The sequence below is a fragment of the Odontesthes bonariensis genome, chromosome 9 (genome assembly GCF_027942865.1).
Source record: "Odontesthes bonariensis isolate fOdoBon6 chromosome 9, fOdoBon6.hap1, whole genome shotgun sequence".
NCBI classification, from domain to species: Eukaryota; Metazoa; Chordata; class Actinopteri; order Atheriniformes; family Atherinopsidae; genus Odontesthes; species Odontesthes bonariensis.
Window position 1 is genome coordinate 12005030 of NC_134514.1, and position 21893 is coordinate 12026922.

General features: G+C 39.3%; 2 protein-coding genes and 1 pseudogene across 2 annotated transcripts; 2 read left to right on the top strand and 1 right to left on the bottom strand.

Annotated features, from left to right (window-relative positions):
* Positions 1 to 1151: 1151 nt before the first annotated feature.
* On the bottom strand, positions 1152 to 4723 carry LOC142388166 (diablo IAP-binding mitochondrial protein-like). Its single transcript, XM_075473136.1, has 6 exons — positions 4661 to 4723; positions 4131 to 4251; positions 3927 to 4049; positions 2228 to 2338; positions 2007 to 2103; positions 1152 to 1653 (listed from the first exon to the last, which is right to left on the bottom strand). Exons 1-6 carry the CDS (start codon positions 4702 to 4704, stop codon positions 1445 to 1447), a joined length of 705 nt encoding a protein of 234 aa, XP_075329251.1. The 5' UTR covers positions 4705 to 4723; the 3' UTR covers positions 1152 to 1444.
* Positions 4724 to 10383: 5660 nt separating this feature from the next.
* On the top strand, positions 10384 to 11178 carry LOC142389031 (odorant receptor 131-2-like; annotated as a pseudogene).
* An 8202-nt stretch (positions 11179 to 19380) lies between these two features.
* LOC142389032 (odorant receptor 131-2-like) lies at positions 19381 to 20310 on the top strand. The gene has a single exon (XM_075474584.1). The coding sequence runs from the start codon at positions 19381 to 19383 to the stop codon at positions 20308 to 20310; it is 930 nt and encodes a 309-aa protein (XP_075330699.1).
* Positions 20311 to 21893: the final 1583 nt, after the last annotated feature.

Consider the following 21893-nt stretch of genomic DNA (forward strand, 5'->3'; position numbering starts at 1 on the left):
TTTTTGAACGGTGGGGGGAAGCCAAAGTACACGGGGAGAACATGTAAACTCCGTACTGCAAGGCTGTACCGAGGTCTAAAACCCTAAATAGCTTTGTAAAACACTGTCTTCTCACTAGAAAAAAAAGAACAGATGAGGCCGGTTTCAGAGCTTTTTTAAAAACTCAAACTCCCCTTTCCAAACCAGCTGCATAATACTCCATAATACTACATAAAATTAAAATAATTGATGCCCTCAAGACAGAGTAATTAAGAAATGGCTATTAACAGGAACAGTGGAGGCCAAGATGAGGTTCAGAAGACCAATAAAACTTTCAGAAAGAATAACTTGCAGATTGCTAAAAATGCCAATCTAAAGTCCAGGCTTGTGCTGCAGCCAGTGACTTGAACAACGCTATCAGTTCCTTGAAGCAAACTCCACATTGTATGTGGAAAAATGAAAATGAGAAGATGGTGATGCCTTTGATGACAGGATGATGATCGAAAACACCTAAAAATCCATATTTGACTGCTTCAAGGGGTGAAAACTGGAGTTCTGCCGTGGTACTCACAGTTATCTGGTCTACAGTAAACGTTCTGCAGAACGGGCCTTTTGCAGAAAGAATAAGGGAAAATCCGAGAAGCGCGAGACTCTGAGCTGCGACAAAAAGTGTTTACAAGAAATGACACTTGTCCAGGGGTGTGGTGCTCAGCATCGACCATGCTGGGGGCCCAAATCTTGGCTTCATACATCTTTCTTTTTTATTGTGAGGTCTGGTTTGCTGTTTGTGAGGTGGCTCCTGACCGTTACAGAAAACTGAATTTTTCCAAAGATGCACAGAGGGGATATTTTTTTCACATTGTTGGCACAGACACGTGTCATGTATCACATCTGTTCACAATAACAAGAAATTCAGACCAAATGTGAAAAGCGCTCCCACTCTAAAGCAACGAAGTGAAGTGGATACATTTGTTTATTCCTGCTTTCCTAGAACAACTTCAAAATGGTTCAGTTATTTAAACCAAAATGCTACAAAAAAGCCCCCAGCAACACAAAACATATCATCACCCAGGTTAAACATTTGATCTAGAACACATTAAATGTGACTGATGCAACGAGTGAACTGAAATCCCAAGGGGACATTGTATTAAGATCTATAAGAATAATAAGAATGAAGTTTGCATCTTATTTTTATTGTGATGACTTTCAGCAGAATTATACACAAATCCTGATTGTTGGTAAAGTAAAAAAAAGCAACACGCAGTGGAAGGTAAATAATCTTAAATAGACAAACATTTTAAGAAAGGGTCTGAAATACGAAGATGCTACTTTCTTTTCCAATTCCTTTAAAAGAACTGTGGTGCATGTGTGCATGCACACATAGAAATTTGATCATGAATGAGTCAAGTCAAAAAAACGAGATGCTGTTTTGATGACAGACATTATTGTTATGCGAGTATTGGTTTCAGTCTTCTCTTAGATAAGCCTCAGGCACTTCCTCCTCATCATTACTGCTCTCTACGGTGGCAGCATGTTGTGACATCCTTTGAACCTCCATCACTTTAACCTCAGCCAGCTTCTTCTCTGCATCCATCGAGAGTTTCCGGGCCTCCTCTACCTGCGACTGGGCCAGCTGAATGTTCGTCCTCACTGTGACGGACGCGTGCTCAGCTCCTGAAAACATGCAGATGCAAACACAAAGTTCAAAGATTGTCCTCGCAAAACCTCAACTTCAGGCATCCGATGTGGTCATTAGGCAGGCGTGCTTGTCCATCTCCACTTTGTTTGACTCAAAGGCCCGCAAAGTGGCAGCAAACGATCCGTCCACTGTGTAGTGCAACACTGACAGCAGATGAAAAGGAGCCGGCAAAAACTGCAAAGCTTTGAGGAGATCCACACATGAGCTCTTTGAGTCATCATTACAAAAGGCCTGAGAGAACCTGCCTCAGCACTGCAGCTGTGACATCCCAACTATCTCACCATGCAGCCATAAAACTCCCAACACTTAGAAATGATCTGTTACACACCCGATATGTACGATGCCTCTGCCGCCGTCTCGCACAGTGTCACTGCGATGACCCAGGTCGACTCGAAGCGCTTGCATTCCTCTTGATGTTCATCAACCTGTCAGGGATTAGGAAACCCAAGTCACACGCAAACACATCTACAACTTCCTGTTTTCTTTTTCTTTGCAAATCATATTCAATGAGATAAAAAAAGAAAGAATTTCAAAATAGGAGGAACCGACCTTAGCACGTTGGCCAATGATGACCTGCCAGATTGCATCCTCTTGTGCTTGAGTCAGTTTTCCCAGTGAGGCCAGATATTGTTTTTGCAGGGCAATGAGTGTGTGCACAGCCTGTTAGCACAGGGAGGATAAACAGAGAACACATTTTCAAGAAAATACCTATTATGGACACAGAGCACCAAGGAAGACTTTCTGCTTTGTAAATGCTGAGTGAAATGTGTTGCTGCATAAAGACATGATTAAGAAAAATCTTGGATGTGTCCTTTTCACTCCAGCTGTGTTTGACTGACAGTTCTCTGAGTACCAGCGCTAGTTTTATCCTTCTATGTTCAGATCAACGCAGAGACTAAGGCGGTGATGTTTAGCCAAGCTGTGGTCACGCACCTCTCCGATGCAACCCTCTGGTCAGTCTGCTTTGTAGGCATTAACAAACCGTAGTACTTTGCTGAAATATAATGTCCTTGTGTAACACAAATATAAAACGTAACTGGCTTTAACTCAATCAGGCTTGCTCATATTGCTGGGACAATAATCAGTATTCTGCCTGCAGCCGGTCCATGTACACGCTCAGTTCAACACTCAAAACAGACTACATGTTTCTAACATCTTCCCCCTCTTCTGTGTTGGTGTAGTTTCCCTAAAAGGGACATAGTTCACTACACACTCAGAGAACCTCTACTGTATCCAGCAACTTCTGTTTTGAGTCGATTGTTTAAAAAAGCAGCAGAAATCTCCACAACCATTTAGGGCTTTGGGGGCATAAACTGAAACCCGTGCAAACACGTATTGCATGAGCCTAATCGCTCACCAGAAACTCCACGTTGACTCTGAAGCATAGAGAAAGCTTTGCAGCTCAGACTGTAAAATATGAATTAGAATTCAATAGGAATTGAAATAATCTTTTTTTTTTTTTTTTTTTTTTTACATAGAATTAAAAATGCAAACAGCATGGTCTTCTTGGATCTTATATCACTGGTTGCTGACATGGTTAGGAAGCATGGAAGCAACCAGTAAGGAAGCATTAGCAAGAGGACAAAGTGGTATTCGCTGTTGTGAAGTTGCCTTTTCTGTGTTTTTAAAATTAAAGCTTTTATCGGAAACGATCTCTAAAAACCCGGGATTCTTACGAAGGACTTCTCAACTGTCGTCAACACTTCCTCAGGCCTTTATTCACCAGCCTCTGAAGCAGAGAGGAAGGTGACATTTAAATAAAAGGTGTACTTAAACTGCAACCTTACATATTCAGTTATACTCTTTACCCTAAGGTTTACCAACATTTGTAATTATCACGTGTTCTGACAACAAGGAACACAGCACTTCAGACTTTAAAGGGAAGCAGATACATATACTACATCAAGTCTTAAAGTATTCGAGTAAAACTGAAGTGACGTAAAAAATATACGGTATAACTGAAAAATCAGATAAAACAGCCATAAATACAACAAAACGAAAATTCTAATTTAAAAGAATCTCAAAATACTATACTTATCAAGTAGAGAAAAGAAGAAAAAACCCTAAATATAACCAATAAAAGCCCCTTCCTTATGGCTTTTAATCTATCAAGCAAATGTGTAAGCTGTAGAGGACAAAAGTGAAATTTTCTTTAGGTATGATTTTACATTCTGATCCACCAAGAGCTCCTACACAGGTTGTATAAGTGTGTCAATCATTAGATGCCTCCCACAAAATATGGACGTACCTTTGAGTACTCTATGAGAGCATCTATGAGAGCCAAAGTGGTCTGAGAGAGAAAAGTGCTTGAACTGTCTGTCACCAGAGAGGCTGCTCGTCTGATCATGGAGTCATGGGAGAGATTTTCAACCTGCAGCCGAGATAAAGGGTACACTTTATGATGATGTAAACTTTAAATTAGGCTGTCGACTCCGCTAAGTGACAGGCTAACCTGTTTAAATGGTACAGCACAAAGTCCACCACCGACGGCTAAAGACGAGTACAGAATATTTGTCCATTTGCTCGGTTTACGGACCGCAGCTTTTCCGCTGAACAGGACCCGAACAGAACTCCTGAACGGAACAAATAAAAAATTTCAGGTTATCAGCCAGGTAAACTCAAAAAACCACTGCCATAAAACCCAGAGTCGATTGTGAAAAAAAACTGAAACTAGTTAGTTAAAAATATTTAACCATTTCTGACGGGATAGAACCGTGTTGTCCCACTGAACAACATGAAGAAATGTCATAAATGTCATAAATATAAATATAATAAATGCACATAATATAAAGGCGATAAACACAAACACAGTTGCTGATGTAATAAATTTTGTTGTCGCAGACTTTGTGAAAAAAAAACAATAGTTTCAATTTTTAACTGATGGGTTTTGTTATAAGACACTTTAAATTAAACCTAGAGTGTGTATTTTAAATATTTGGATTGCGCCAATGTCATGTTATGTAGCTGTAATTTACTCTCTACCTGACAACACTGAGATACGTAGCTCCCCTTCTGAGCGCGGCCATCTTGGTCCGCCACAATATAATGTTCTCCTACTGACCAAAGGTTCCTCTTCTTCCTGATATAGTTTTTTAAATGGTGGTCAAACAGAAAATGACGCCATGGTATCAAGACTGTAACTTTAACTCGTTGACAATAGAATAAAATAAAATAAAATAAAGCATTACCCTGAGTTTATTTTCCTCGGGTATAGAGGCAGAAAAAGGCCCGTAAAATACAAACGTATGGAAAACGTACATAAAAACACGAGGTAAACAGCTTTAAACACAACTTTACACTGAATTAATTTTACTCTCGATTTGATAACTGCACAGCTGAAGGAATAACAATGATATTCAATATAATAACAGAAACCCTTAATGGTAAGACTTGTATTGATACCTGCAGGTGATATTAAGTTAATATCACAGTGAAAATGTAAGTGAGGTTAATATATGAACTGCTAAGAGAGACACACAACTCAGATGTTGGTCTTTCCTGGGGAGGGATGGATGCCAACATGCAGGTATCAATTCAAGTCTCCAGAACTGGAGGGAGTTTGGCTGAAATAACTAGTTAATATATTTCATTTCCTCTTCAGAAATCCTATCATGACGAAACCTCCATGTTCAGTTATATGTGAAAGGCTCCAGGAAAGACCTCTATCCGAATATACCTCGGATAGAGATAGATATGGTGTCTAGTAAACGCATTCAAAAAATAGAAACAATTCAGTCCACAGTGAGAGAAAAATAAAAAATAAAAACCAAAATAAGCTATTTTTACAGTTACAAGTTGACAGCAATGTTAAGAAAAAAACATTCACCACTGATTTCTCTTTTTTATGTGAATATGATATTTTGTGTAAGACTATAAAGATGACGATACATTATGTACGTATGATAATTGAAATGTATCTGATTATAATGTTCATCTGCTGTTGACTGATTGTAAAGAGTAAATTGATGTTGCACTATGTCACTAAAAAATATTACAGTCTCTTGATTACTGTCAAGCACTTCAATTATTAACACACTGCTGCCCTCTGGTGGTGAAATGGCAACATTATCCTGTGATTCGCTTGCTCTTTGAGTTTAACCTCTAAACTGTGTGACAAATCACGATGGGGTCACAAATCCTATTTTTTTTAGCTAGAGCTGAGAGATAAAACCAAACGGAATAAAATGTTGGATGGTCTCATCAAAATTCATCAAGAGATTAATTGCAAATCTATAACACTGACACAAGACACCCAAACTAACAGAACACTATTGTTTATGCTCATTTGGAGAATTTTTGTAGCCTTAATGTGTCTTTGTGGTCAAATTGCATCATTTTACAGGAATTTGATATGTCTTTAGCTCTTTTGCATTTCTTCAAGTCTTTTCTTCCTCTCTGTGCATCTCTTCGTTGCACCTTGATTAAACCTTCCGACAATAGATTTTATGCCAATCGGGTATGCAGATGAAATTCTTCACAAGCATTATCCTTTTTATTTCAAATTACAGGCAGGTGGTGATCAATCAGTACTGTGCAAATATCAGGCCTTAAGAGGGCCTTTGTAATCTTGCTGTGACCACAGCATGAGGAGTGAGGAGACAGCAAAAGTCAATTAATGAGTAATTTATGTAGACACTGAATAGCTGCTGATGTGATAGACTGAAGCGGCAGTTATGTTGGGTGATGACTGCAATCTAATTTCACAGAAGAAACGTTGCACAAGGAATTCTCATTTTAATATTTATGGACATAAATCCACATGGTTTGATGCGACACCTTCTCTTTACCAAACAGCAAAATGTCCTCATTCCAAATCTTTGGCTCCCTGCGTGAGGAATTGATAAGAAACTGTTTAGCATGGGCCCAATTCTGTTTTATTATTGGCTGTAGTTAAAATGTTACTTTTACAGCAGTTTGGAAATCTTTTAAGTCATCATTTAACCTTTCGGTCATTAGTATAAGTATTTATAACAAGACTTTGTTTGAATTTATAGCTTTGATTAAGACAAACATTCACAGTGGCATCGTTCTGACAAACTTATGTCATGTCACAACATTCATTTTAGTTCAGAGTTGCATTCATTTTGGACGATGTTGATGGGAGAGTTGGAATGCTGTCTAAAGTCCTCTCCAACATATCTCAAAGACTCACAATGAGGCTAAGGTCTCAGCGGGGAGTGTATTTCATGAGTGGATGCGTGTGCTGTGCGAGTGTGTGTTTATTTATTTATTTATTTTCTATTATCAGTTTTTTTATTTACTTTTTATTTTATTTCTTAGTAATAAAATACGGTCCACGATATCAAATAGAATAAAAGAGAAATCTCTCCATCCAAAGCCAAAAACAAATGACCATGATCTTTTGGCCTCAGGCAGCGCTGCATTAAAAACAGACGTAATTTTAAATCTTTATGCATTTAGCACACGCTTTTGTCCAAAGCGACTTACAATTGAAAAATTATATAAACTCAAACTGGGCTCAGACACTCCTGTAAACCATTATCATTGAACACAGTGTCCAGTTAAACAAAAGCTGCATTCCAGACAACATCTGTTTTTTTTAGGGAAGATCTTTCTTGTTTCGGTATGACGATGCTAAAACACAAACTGCACAAGTATCTGAGCAACAGTAAGAAAATGAGCTGAGGAAAGGCGCTTCAATGCTTCCTTTAAGATCACCTTTAGCATAGCATACTACACTTATATAATTCTGTCCCACAATTCCTTGTGGCTGCAACTTTTATAGCGACGCACAATTATCTTTATCCAGCTTTACTTTCTGTGATTCGTGTTGATAAACATGACAACAGGAGAGTGAGAGCAGCCTGTGACGGCATAAATATATATTTAACTTTTTCTAATTTCAAATCTTGATTGTAAAGCAATTCTGTTTTTATCTCTGAGAGATATGAGATAGCCTTTGTGTGACAACGAGATAAGATTACATTAGATGGAGGATCTAAAGCTCTTTTTGTTGAATGTTTATTAATTCTTGAAACCCACATCACAGCTCTGTAAGTGTGGTTGGATTCTCATCGCAGAGTGGTAATCTTTTCCGAAGTCCTCACTCATTTCTCACCATTCCTTCACCCCATGACGATTTCCATCAAGGTCAAGGAAAAGAACCAGGGAAAAGGCGATAGGAGAATATTTTTTGGACCATGCGACCTGACCCAGGTTTTTAAACCGGTCTCCCTGCAGTTCAGACCTGTCATCTAATGCGCATGAAGCAGAAATATGACAAATGAGGCCCTGGTGTGTTGAACAGCTGAAGTACTACATCAACAATGAGAAAACTTTACACTTTCAAACCAACATAAACAAGCTCTTCGGTCCCCAAACATTTAGAGAGTTGTGAAGTGAAGAGATGATGGAACACAATGACAAACATGCCACTTTCACAACTTCTTTCAAATATTTGCTGCTCCTTTTATACATTTCATATAGTTATTGTGTGTTTTTCAGTTAAATACGGGGTTGACATGATCTGCAAATCATTGCATTCTGTTTTATGTCTATTTTTACACAGTTTTTGTTCCATTTTTAGGTCCATACAGGCACAAACTGTGCCAGAACCACCATGAAAGATGAAGATGGTTCTTGTTCCATCCACTAAAACAATAAAAACCTTTAAAAAAATTATGCCTTTAGAGTTAAAATAAAAGTTCTCTCTTCATCCCTGTGAGGTTGTTTTTCTTCTGTAAGACAAACATTCACTGAGACCCAGTAAACAGTCTGTGAATAATTGATGATATCATTAAGTATTACTTGTAATTAGTGTCAGAGGAACCTAATTATTCACACAGGAATACAGACAACAGGCTAATTATCAGCATTGTCATCATTACTATAGAAAACAACATCTGATGTAAAACAGGCAAATACTTCAGACAACAAGCACAACACTCCCTCATGATGACATCTCAAAGTGAAGATGCAGAAGTTGGTGACTTTACAGGCCACACTGTGAGCAGTCAAGCATCAAAGTTAGGAAATAAAATATGTCTAATGATGTTTTATTTCATTCTATGTGTGTACGTAAACATGTCAGTACACAACGTATTCAAACAGACAGTTTTCATAGCAGTTCCTTTCTTACTCGTCTATTCTTTTCAGTTTGTTCTGTGAGAAAAAGCAACAACTGCACAAAATAAACACGAGCACATTATATTATACGTTCTATAAATGCTCATCATATAAGTTAAAGCCTTATTAAGGGGCTTCTGGCAAATCAAAGCAGGGTCATATCGCCTAGAAGTTCAACGTGAGTCAATCTTCACGACAGAGCAAATAAAAACCGTAAATAAAATATTCATAAAAATATATATTTTTTCCCAATAACGTGAGCATTAAACATGTTTAGTTTCATACAAAAACACGACAGTGCTCAGAATGAAGGATAAAAGTTTGTTGACTTTATAGCAAATTTATAGATTTACTTTGTCAGAAATTAAATAAATTAGATTAAATTATGTGAACTTTACTTTCATTATGAATGAGCTTGTTACGTTTCTCTCTACCATATTTCTATAAGACTGAGGTCTTAACTTTAACTTGGTCAGTCCCAAATATCAGCTTTATTCCTCTTTAATTATACTTTGGTAGAACAAACCACGCGCTCAGCGTTGTTGCTGTATGAACCACTTTCTCTTTACGTGCAGTTCCCAGAAAGATATCACAATATTGTCTGTTACAGTGTGCAGGACTAATTTTGAATTATTGTTCCATCAGTTATGAAGTTGCTGTGGCCCAGAGGAAGGACCAAAGCATGATGTTACCATCACAGTATTTGACAGATGAGATATGATCCACTAAACATTTTACCAATGGGCCTATTTGTATGTTTACATGATCTTTACCAAACTGTAGATAGGTAACAATGATATTTTATGGTCTTTTTTTCTTCTTGCAGACTTTCTCACCATTATTGTTCATCACCCTCTTGATGGTAGACACAGAGAGACCTTTATTTTGTTCAGAGATTATCCTGCAAACCTCTATATTACTTTACCATCAGTGTTCATTGCTTGTCGCTCTTGGTGAGGGGAACAAAGCTCTATTGCTGGATTGCTGGAGTCTTTAAAGATTGATTTGTAATAGTTTCCAGCTGAGTTAGCATTAACCACTCCCCGACATTATTTTTGTCCATTCCATGATGCACTTCCACGTGCATGTAGTATACGACCAGGTTGTGAAGATCAAACTTTGGGAGATCTCTGTTCATTGATACAGATTGAGGCTTTGACTCATACCTGATTGTTACCTCACCTTTGAATTAATTGAGTGTTTTTGGATTTCACACAAATCTAATTTGTGATAACTACATGTTTAATCAGATCATGGTGAGAAGATTCAGAGGTTTTGAAGTGATGACGACATTGTGTTAATAGACTGGAGATCTTTAGACATTTATATAAAGTGTATAAAGGGTTGAGCAGAGAGTATTTGTTTTCTGTCAGACATGAGGCCACAGCAATGTCAGGAGCTTTTGGTGTCAGGAATGATCTTATACTTTTTAACTGTGTGTTTGTGTATGCAAATGATTTCAGATGAGTTTTTGTTCTGATCAAAAGTAATTCCACCTATTGCAGGTGCTATAAGTTTTTCATACTAAGTAACACAGTTTAGAGAGCAAAACTTGATTCAAGAGAGAGATTAATTGTGGGTCTGTATAAGATTTTTCTGTATTTAGTTTCAAGATTCAAATGACTAACAACAGCTCAGTAGATGGTGGTACACCTTTGATGAGAAAGATCACTAATAATGTTATTTTTGTTCAGGTTTTTTTTGCACTGCTGCTTTGCATTAACTTTATGTTGATCTCAACCTTTTTCATGAAGGACATCTTCTTCAGAACCATGTGCTACATCTTATATGCCAGCACATACTATCTAATTGTCTCATGTTGATAGTAACAGATCTGTTGCTGATCCTCACCTTCTTTCGCATTTCTATTCAAACGTTTTTGTGTCTTATTGTAGTCACGCTGCCATCTCTGTACACTTTTGTCACACCACTTACTCTGACAGCCATGAGCCTGAAGCGCTATGTGGCCATTTGCATGCTGCTGCGTCATGCCGAGCTGTGCTCCACATCCAGGGCTCTGCAGGGCATCCTCATCATTCACTGCATCAGCTTTATTCCCTGCCTTGTCATTCTGTTTATCTTCTTTTCATCTGTCACTGTTAGCTTTTTCAAACAAAACATGATCTGCTCTATGGAGATGTACATTATGCACAGATTGCATGGTCACATTATATCTGCAATAAGTCAGTTATAGTTGTTGCTTTGGTGCATCACTATTGCTGTCTCATATGTTCAAATAATGAAAGTGGCTAAAGGAGAGAATAAAATCAGAGAATAAAAAATCAACATAGAAAGGGCTCTGAACTGGGATTCTTCATGCTTTCCAGCTGCTGCTCTGTCAGTGTTTCCAAGTCCTCCTGCCCTGCATGTTTTACAGGTTTCCCTCCTCATACACACCTGATTCAAGCAGATAAATCTTTACCAGGTTTCTGCAATGCTTGATGAAGAGTGTCTGAGTGGCCCCATTTATCTGAATCAGGCGTGTTGGAGCGGGGAACATAAAACATACAGGGCATGGGAAGCAGGGAAGCAGGATTGGAAATCACTGTTGCTCCCTCTCCCCACCACTGTTGTGGTCTAGTTCATTTTGTTTTGTTTGGCTGAAAACTATCAAATCTGGTGGTGAAGGAATGAGATGAGAAAGGAAAAAGAGAGAGTAGATGGACCTTTAGTGTTGTCAGATCTGCTGATTAACAACTTGATACTAACCCTGAAATCTTATCTGATGATCCCACTTATAATTCAGTCCCCTTACCTTTTTTTTTAAATGTCTATTTATCTATTTATTTTTGCATTCTGTTCAAATAAACACATCAAATTACCTCTGAACTTATTCTGCTGCGTGTTGATTTTGTTGAATTAAATGCATCAGTTTTTTTTTTTTGAGTATATTGAAAATAAAGGTTTCTTTTAATCTTGAAACTCATTGGAATATTTTTTTAGCTAGTAATGTATGGATATGTTTAACATTTGGTTATGAGAAGTAGAAATGGGCAGAGATATGATTTTAAATACTGATCCTGCAGTTTGAAAGCTGAAAGACCATCCTGAAGTCAGTGTTCAAGGTACAAATAACCTCCTAAGAGCAAAAGAGAGCACAAAAGTGCACATTACAATACTCTCATCCTATGATACAGTGATGGACATTTTCTCCTCCTGCATGCGAGGATTTTCTCTCAGTATTCTTCCTCCCACAATCCAAAAACACACGTTGGGTGAATTGGTGATTCTAAACTGACCGCGGGAGTGAGTGTGAGTGGCTGTCTTGTTGGTCTCTGTGTGGCCCTGTCATGGACAGGCTACCTGTCCAAGAAAGGTGTTACTTCCCTTTCGCCACATGGTAAATGGTCTGTTATACTCTACAAGCCACATTCATCCATTCATATAGCAATTTTCACAGCACGTCTGTTACAGGCTACACGGTGCTTTTTTTTTGTATCACACACATTCAAGGCAAGGCAAGGCAATTTTATTTATGGAGCACAATTCATACACAGGGCAATTCAAAGTGCTTTACAGCTACATAAAATCACAAGAAGGCAATAAAACCATTAAAAAGGAATAAAAAAAATAAAAGAAAGAAATTAAAAAAGAAAGAAATTTAAAACCCATTAAAATAATCATTAAGTAATTAAAAAGTGAAGAGTGCAGATAAAATACTTTCAGGTGTCATATGCACAGCTAAATAGAAGTGTTTTCAGCCTGGATTTAAACATTGTCAGAGTTGAGGCCTGTTCCAGATTTTAGGGGGATAAAACTGAAACGCAGCCTCACCTTGTTTAGTCCTGACTCTGGGCACCAGCAGGAGACCCCTCCCTGAGGTTCTCAGAGCCCGAGTTGGTTCATATGGCTCTAACATGTCAGAGATGTACTTTGGCGCTTGACCGTGAAGAGACTTGTACACAAGCAGAGCTGTTTTAAAGTCTATTCTCTGAGCAACAGGAAGCCAGTGCAGAGACCTGAGCACTGGACTAATATGGTCGTATTTCCTGGTTCTAGTCAGGACTCGAGCAGCAGCATTCTGGATGTACTGCAGCTGTCTTACAGCCCGTTTAGAGAGCCCAGTGAGCAGGCCGTTACAGTAGTCTAACCTGCTGGAGACAAACGCATGGATCAGTCTTTCTAAGTCTGGTTTAGACACTATTCCTTTGATTCTGGCAATGTTTTTTAGATGGTAAAAAGCTGCTGATGTTACAGATTTAATGTGGCTGTTAAAGTTCAGGTCTGAGTCCAATATTACCCCGAGATTTCTAACTTGATAGTTAGGTTTTAGAGAGAGAGTCTCAAGGTGACTGATAACACTTTCTCTTTGTTTCTGTGGGCCACAGACAATGATTTCAGTTTTGTCTGAGTTTAGCTGGAGGAAATTGTTTTGCATCCACACACTGATCTGTTCAATGCAGCGACACAGTGTATCTACAGGCCCGTGTTCTCCTGCCGTCAGTGACACGTAGATCTGAGTGTCATCTGCATAATTGTGGTAGGACACATTATAGCTGCGTATTAGCTGGCCTAGTGGAAGCATGTACAGATTGAACAATACGGGTCCCAGGATTGACCCCTGGGGAACCCCACAGGTCATAGCCATTTGGTCTGAGACACAGTTACCAATTTCAACAAAATATTTCCTGTCCTCCAGATAGGACTTGAACCAGTTTAAAGCACGACCAGAGATTCCCACCCAGTCTTCTAACCTCTGTAATAAGATCGCATGGTCAACTGTGTCAAAGGCAGCACTCAGGTCCAGCAGAACTAAGACTGTGACTCTACTTGCATCTGTGTTCAGGCGGATGTCATTTGTCACCTTGATCAGAGCTGTCTCAGTGCTGTGGTGGGGCCTAAAGCCTGATTGGAAAGTATCAAAAGCATTGTTAGACAGGAGAAAGTCACTAAGCTGTTGGTATACAACTTTTTCTAGGACTTTGCCTAAGAATGGCAGGTTTGATATGGGCCGGTAGTTGTTCAGTACTGTGGCATCAAGATTGCTCTTCTTTAGAAGAGGCTTAATGACAGCAGTTTTTAAGGCCTTTGGAAATGTTCCAGTCTGGAGTGAGATGTTGACTAGATGAGCAAGTTGTGGTAACAAACTGCTCAGCACAGACTTTAGGAATCTAGTGGGCAACTCATCAAGGCAGCACGTTGATGAACTCAGACTGCAGATGGTCTCTTTGACTGTTTTGTCAGTAACAGGTGTGAAATGTGTCAGCTCTAGGTGTCTAGCTGGCTGCAGAGTAGTTATTTGTGTTGTGGAAATTATTGCATTTTTAATGCCTTGAACTTTGTCATTAAAGAATATTGCAAACTCATTACACTTGGATGTAGAAATGAGTTCTAAAGGCAGTGAAACTGGAGGGTTTGTTAATCTGTTTACTGTAGCAAACAGGACACGAGAGTTGTTACTGCAGTTTTTGATGATTTCAGAAAAATAACTCTCCCTTGTTCTACGCAAAGTCTGGTTGAACACACATAGCTTTTCTTTGTAAGTCTCATAATGAACCTGGAGCTTTGACTTGCGCCATTTCCGTTCGGCTCTCCGGCACTCCCTTTTCTGTGCCCTGACCGACTCTTCTTTCCTCCATGGCGCCCTTTGCCTACTTTTAACCATTCTAACCTTGACAGGAGCAATGGTATCCAAAACATTTAAGAGACTTGATGTGTAAGAGTTCAACAGATCATCAACATCAGAACACAGGGTGTTCTCAAACCTAATCATTTCCATAAACTGTGTCCCTGTTCTGTCATTTATGAGTCTTCCCCGAACAACTGCAGACCCAGCTGGTGTTTTGGGTAAAGTAGATAGGTCGAAGAAAACACAGAAATGATCAGATAAAGCAACATCAACGACATTCACGTTTGAAATAACAACACCTCTTGAAATGAGCACATCTAGAGTGTGCCCTCTGTTGTGGGTGGGCTCAGTCACATGCGGAGTTAGACCAAACATTTCAAGGACAGCAGTGAGCTCTTTAGCTTCCTTGTTATGCGCTACGTCCACATGCACATTCAAGTCCCCTGTTATGACTAAACAGTCAAAAGCAGTGCACACAATTGAAAGTAGTTCAGTAAAATCATCAATAAAACAATTCTGTGGTGGTTTATAAATGGTGATATAAAGTATGGAAGATTGTTTTATCTCCATTTTGAATGACACATACTCAAATGATGAAAAAAACCCAAATGACAACTTGTGGGTGGGTATATTGTCCCTGAACATGGCACAAACACCCCCACCCCTCTGGTTTTCTCGTGTTTCAGACACAAAATTGAAGTGAGGTGGACTAGACTCAATCAGGACTGCATTTGCTGTGTTTTTGTCGAGCCACGTCTCAGTTAAAAACATAAAATCAAGATTGTGAGAGGAAATAAAACTATTAATTAAGAATGATTTGTTACTTAAAGATCTGACATTGAGTACTGCGTGTTTGAGATTAGTTATAGTTGAACTGGATGCTGTGTTCTTGCAAGGGATATGGATAAGATTTCTCTGATTGGACAGTCTGATTGTCCCTCTCTTCACTCCATCCTTGGACCTCTGGTTGAGATGGTGTTTACCAACACAGAGGCCCTTAGTGTCCTAGACAACAGCATTGACGCTGTTGGAAATTCACACACCGATAGATGAATCGACGATTGGGTTCAAAACACATTATTTTTACAATGTGACCGTTACCGTCATGGATACCATTTGCTGGTTACCTTGGTAACATGTAAACACAACATACGATGACGAAACATTGTCACATTCCAATTGGATTTGGAAAATTGCTATAATGGGTTTGGGTTAGAAATAAAATTCCTTGGACAGGGTTATATAACATTCATGATTGGGGCTGAAAACACTCTTTTTAACATATGACTGTGCCATTTACATGAAGTTGCCACGAGAGGTTGCGTATACTTTGAATGTAATTATTGACCATATTTGCCTGCATGAACAATGCCACATGGTCACGCTTTGAGGAGGAGGAAGAGGACAGTCTCCAATATACAGGGATCACCTTACAGAAACAGTGAAGAGAGAGCTGAAAGAAAAAATAAAAAAAATAGACGTTTACTTTTTATGTCCAGCCGTATATTATCATAAGTGTCAAATTACTATAATTGTATACTTATTTGTCCTCTTCCAGTTCACTGACACATATTCTACTTAACACTTAACACTTTACACTTAACAACATTCTTGAGGCAAGTTGTATACACAATTTTCTTTTTAAAGGCCTTTGCTGCATTGTTTGTCTGAAATTTCTGTCTGTATAATTAAAGTTACACTTATTTCAAACTTTTATTTATTGTACAGAATACTGATGAGTTGAAGTGCAATATTAATGTTCGAGTACAAGCATGTTTATCAAAGTTTTGATCACAACTTCAGGGGAAAACAGCTAAAGCTTTTTCCACTTTCTCTCAACTGGGGATATGGTATTAATAATTAATGAACCAATCTGGCCCTTTAGTGAGTTTTACTGGAGGTCATTAGCCATAAGAGAATGGTGATAATCAACTAATTAGCACCACTATTCTGTTTGTAGTCTAAATCCATGTGTACAAAAACAAATCACAGCCATGGATACAATAATCCCAAGACACATCTGCATTCCCCACTGGTGCTTTCTGAATGCACAGGCCACGGTGACAACAAAAACAACTTTGACTGCAAAACTAACATAAAGATACAGGCTTTCAAACTTTATTTTATCTAAGGGAAGATATAATTTCTGAGCACAATATAAGTAAAAAAAAAATCACAATCTGTGCACGCGGACCAATCCACAGCCTTCAGGCTATCAAGCAGAATAAGAAATACGATGGTCTCCCCAGCTGTCCCGATGGGGCATCCCTGGGCCACAACTGGGGCTGTATGGGACTTTTCAGACCTCGTCTTATTTTCGAAATGTTTCTGATGTAAAAAAACTCCAACCTCGAAGATTTCATAGTGGTTTGAGCAAGCGTTACAGTTTTTATCTTTGCACCGAGTCACAAGCAGTTCTTTACTTTCTCAGTACATTTTGGCAAATGCTCCACCATGTGGCAACATGGACCATGCAACACGGCCCGGATCCATGGGGGGGTTAAGGCCTGTAAAGACGCGGATATACTTGCATTGAAACCGAGCTGAAGCCCAGTTAAAGGAGTAGCCATGACGTGATTCGGGGATCTCTGACAAATGTAATACAAACTGTAACAGTACTGTGGTGGGTCACCTAAGGTGTTTTTCCATTATATAGTATGGAATGGTTCAACTTGTCTTTAACCTTCCATAACTTTCCTCTAACGACAGTCAGACAGTATCTTGTCTATCTTGTTTTTAGGAAATCAAATAAAACAAACTGCACTCAGGCCCGTAGGCAGAGGAGGTTCGGGGGGTTCGGACGAACCCCCCCACAGTCCCGAGAAGTCCGGTTTTCACTTGCCACTTTTCATGGCAGGTGCTTGAAGATGCTTCTGCAGCACATCATCTTTCACTGCCATCAGCTTTAGCAATGATAAAAAGTTTCCAGGGTTGCCGGGAGAGATTAAATCTTCCTTGTCGCCTCGTAGCGTGACGCACTGCCTGCCAGAGAACAGTACTGCTCGGGAAATTGATTTCAGGACCTCTCGTTTATTTTGGATATTAGCTGCCTTTCTTGCATCAATTTGGGCGGTGATGCTGGTGTGTGGTCGCTCTATTGTTTGCTTTAGCAAGACAGCCTTTTCCATTTCTTTGTCGTGGTACATACAGTGCTCGGGATCCTTGACGCTACGACTCTGACCCCCATCCCAACAGCAATGAGTGGGAAACTCAGCCACCACGGTAGGCTAATCACGTAACGTTTACCGTCTGGTATAGCCTAATTAAGTGACATGGCTATTAAACGTCATAAAATGCACGTATAGGCCTATAGACTAAGGCAGCATCTAGGTTGATATTGTAAACTATTTGCAGGATGTAGTTGGAAAATAGCTAAAGCTAGATAGGCTAAACGTTAAGCTTAGCATATCTAACGAAAATAGACCCCCTGAAGAAGTTGTATTAATGTTTTCACATGTGTTGTATATCTGCTCATTATACACCGTTTCTCGAAAATCATTTTGATCGATGAAATACTGTGTTCATTGGTGTTTTCATTCAAACATATTGTGCAACTTTTAATGTGTGTAGCCTATTGTACATCATAAGTTTGGGGGATTAATAAATATATAATAATATATAATATATAAATATATATTATATATATTATTATATATTATAATATATAAATATATAAATATATATAATAATATATAATAATATTGGGGGATAAATAAAGTATTTTTCTATTCTATTCTATTCTATTCTATAAGTAAATTTCCCTCCACTATTTAAGCTTGGGCTCTGACTACGTCTTAAAATGTCTCTTGGCATATTTAGTACCCCGTGAAGTCTACGCTACGCTATTGAGTGAATATCATCTTGTTAGTATGGCTAAGGACACATGCACAGTCAAATACATATGTGATGAGTTAAACATGAAAATAGCTTAGTGGGTAGGCCTGTGAGAGCCCAAAGACCTTACGGTGCAGGCCCGTAGGCAGGGGGTGTTCTACAAAGTCTAAAAAGATGCACGTGGAGGCATTACAAAAATGTATATATTGAATAAGTATTCTTCATCGAAAATGGATACATTCTTTGAATACAATACTGCCTGAAACAGTTATCTACAGTCTCCGTTTCTTACTTTGAAATCCTCTCAAAAACGCAGGAAATTCCATTTCAGAGGGTTGAATTTTCAAAATTCCCCAAGCAAAATCCTGGCTACGGGCGTGGCACTACATCGAGGTGTACTGTACCATGCTCTGGAAAACACCATTAGACGCTGGTAATGAAAAGATGATTTTCATGTTGAAGAATGTTGTCTAACCTTTTGAAAGCACTACATAAAAAAGGAATGCGAACTAATAGGGCAGCTTGTACAGTAATAATGAAAAGTGTCTTTATGTGGTTGTAGAGCAGTTTGAGTGTGAAAGACACTTGTCATTACATTGCCACAGAGCTACTTCCCATCAGCTGAGGATGTAAACGCTGTCAAACCTGAGCTTGAGTGAAACTTTAGACAATGAGTTAGTTTGTTTGTGATGAGGATCCTCAAAGCTAACAGCATTTGGCCTTGACACTGGCTCACTCCAGAGTTGAAACAAGCATTTCTATAATGTAAGGTATACAACCACCATGGGTGATAAGGTGGGAAAACATACAAAGGTCACCGTAATGGCACTTGGTGTATATGACTTTGGTTTCTATGATTTACAAAGTGCATTTGCAGCAGATGATGTAACTATGTTTAGTAAGCTTTCACGTGATGTCCCTCTTGACATCGAGTCACCTTCATAAAGAGTTCATACACAACTTTTTCTCAGATGGCTGAAGAGAGCTCAGAGGAGACACTGACGGTGCAGCCATGCAGTGATGGTTTGGTAAACTGGGACTCTTTTTCTGTGCACTCTTTTTCTCTCTAATTCTATTGAATGTTTTGCTGCTTTGTTGCCACTATTTATCAGTATAGACACTGTTCAGTCAAGTTCTTTGAATTTAGATCTGTCTTTAAATGAAGTGGGGCAATTTTTAAACTTTCAAACGTTTGCTAAGAACAAACAAATAAATGGCATCCAATAACTCACTAAGCGGTGGTGGAATATCGGTGAGGAGGGTAAATTATAGGGTCATTTTAGTTCAGGTTTTGGTCTCAGCTTTTATTTGCATTAACCTTTTTTTGATCACAACTTTTTTAATGAAGGATTTCTTCTACACAACCATGCGCTACATCTTATTTGCTGTTACTCTGTTTTCTGACTGTCTGTTTTTGTTAATAACCAATGTGCTGCTCATTTTGAGCTATTTTGGATTCACCATCCAAACGTGGTTGTGTCTGATTATTTATATCGTTTTGTCTGTGTACACATTTGTCACACCAGTTACTCTCACTGCAATGACGCTGGAGCGCTTTGTGGCCATTTGCATTCCCCTGCGCCATGCAGAGCTGTGCTCCACACGCAGTGCCGTGTACCTCATCCTCCTCATTCATGGCCTCAGCTCTGTCCCCTGCATTGTATTACTCTCCATTTTCTTTGCATCAGCAACTTACAGCCTCTACAGCCAGGACGGAGTATGTTCTGCGGAGAAGTTCATCTTGTACAGCTGGCAGGGTCATCTTAGATTTGCAATAAGTCAGTTTTACTTCTTGATAATGTGCATTATCATTGTTTTCTCCTATGCTGAAATAATGAAAGTGGCTAAAGCTGCATCAGGAGAGAGTAAAAAGTCAACATGGAAAGGACTCAGAACTGTGATTCTTCATGCTTTCCAGCTGCTGCTCTGTCTCATTCAGCTGTGGTGCCCCTTCATAGAAGACGCTGTGCTTCAGATTGATCTAATGTTATATATTGATGTCAGATATTTTAATTATATAACTTTCATTCTTGCTCCAAGATGTCTGAGTCCTCTCATCTATGGTCTCAGGGACGAAATGTTTTTTAATGCACTGAAGTACTATGCCCTCTGTGGCTTATACAAGAAGCAAGCGGCAGGTTAAAGAAAAAAATACTTTATCTATATTCAAATTCCAATGTCATTCAAGTTGTTCCTTTAAGTGTTACTAGGTGTTTTCAACTGTTTTGAAATTAAAAGGAATTAAGCTGCGTACATTACATCTATGTCTGTATTAATAACAGTGTAGCTTCTGAATCTGTTAATCTACAAGATATTCTTTCAAACAATTTCTTCCCATCCTTTAAAGGTTCAAGGACAATAAGTTAAAAACATGTCTCTGCCATGTGCACCGCCGGATATTTAGAAGCATTGTTTGTTAAACTCAGCATTCCTCACCCTGGCCTTTGTTTGGGAAGAGGATGGCCTGTTGCACTGAGACATCCTCTGATCCTATGTTATGGCTTCATATGCACAAATGTTTAGATTGTTGTTGCAGAGTTCAGTTTTCTAAAATGCAGCAATTCCATAGAATCACCCCTTTAACGAGGTGGACGGGTTTGAGAACATTATGCTGTTGGGGGCGTTAGCCCATGGTAGGGTCTGCAAAGGCAAATTATTCTCAGGGGAGGAGTCAGACTAAGAGCATGTCAAAGATTTAGACGGAGCATCACCAGTTAATAATCAAAGTTACCTCACTCAAAAAAGCGAAACTGGGTCGGTCACCCCCCTGGAGCCATGTCTGTGTGGGTGTCACCTCGCTGTTAGGGAAAGAGCCTGAGCAGGCGTATGAGGTTGCAGTGATATTAACTAGAGATAGTTGGGCTTATCTCCAAACACAGCAGGTGGGTGTTTGGATATTCACAAGCCCCCAGCTGAGTGCTATGGTGTTAGAGTTCTTGACTATGGCTGAAAGTCGCAGGAAAGAAGGCTCAGACTATGGTTTGTGCATATGCACCAAACAGTGGCAGAGCCAGGGGACTTCAGCGCCTAAATGGGCAATGATGGAGTAACCTGGAGGCGTAAGATTGGATGGAAGGGCCACCCTGATCAGAACCCAAGCAATGTTTTGTTTTTGGGTTTCTGTGCTAGTTATGGTTTGTCACCGTATGTTTTAGACAATTGGGTGAAAAGAGGGAAGAGCTCAACATCTGATGGTAAGTTGGACTGGTCAGCAGAGAACACAGTGAACACTACCAGATAGACTTGGTAAGCCTAAATGAGTAGTGAGGATGAATTGGGAACATCTGGCGGAGGCCCCTGTTCATGAGATCTTGAGATTGGGGTCGTTATTTCCACTTTACGGTGGTATCTCCCAAGGGAGACAATTCAAGCCAATAAGAGTCCAATTCATTGATTCAAGGTAAACACAAGAAACTTGTGCTAAAGAAAAAAAATATAAAAAGGACCAGACTCAGTGAATAATTCCCTATCCTCCCTATGATATAGATCAGTGAGCGGTGCTGAACAACACATCATTGGGGTCATCAGGTGGGGACCTCCTTTCATCAGTGTTTCGTCTAGTTGGGCCCACGACACCTCCAGGAGGCTAGACAATGACCACTGGCCTCCCAGAGTCACCCCCCTAAAGCAAGCCAACACTGCTCCTCACACCACAACAACCATCTTTTACAGCCACAAGCTACCTCAGCCTCTCACCAACTGCACACCAGTCACAGCGGGTTGGGG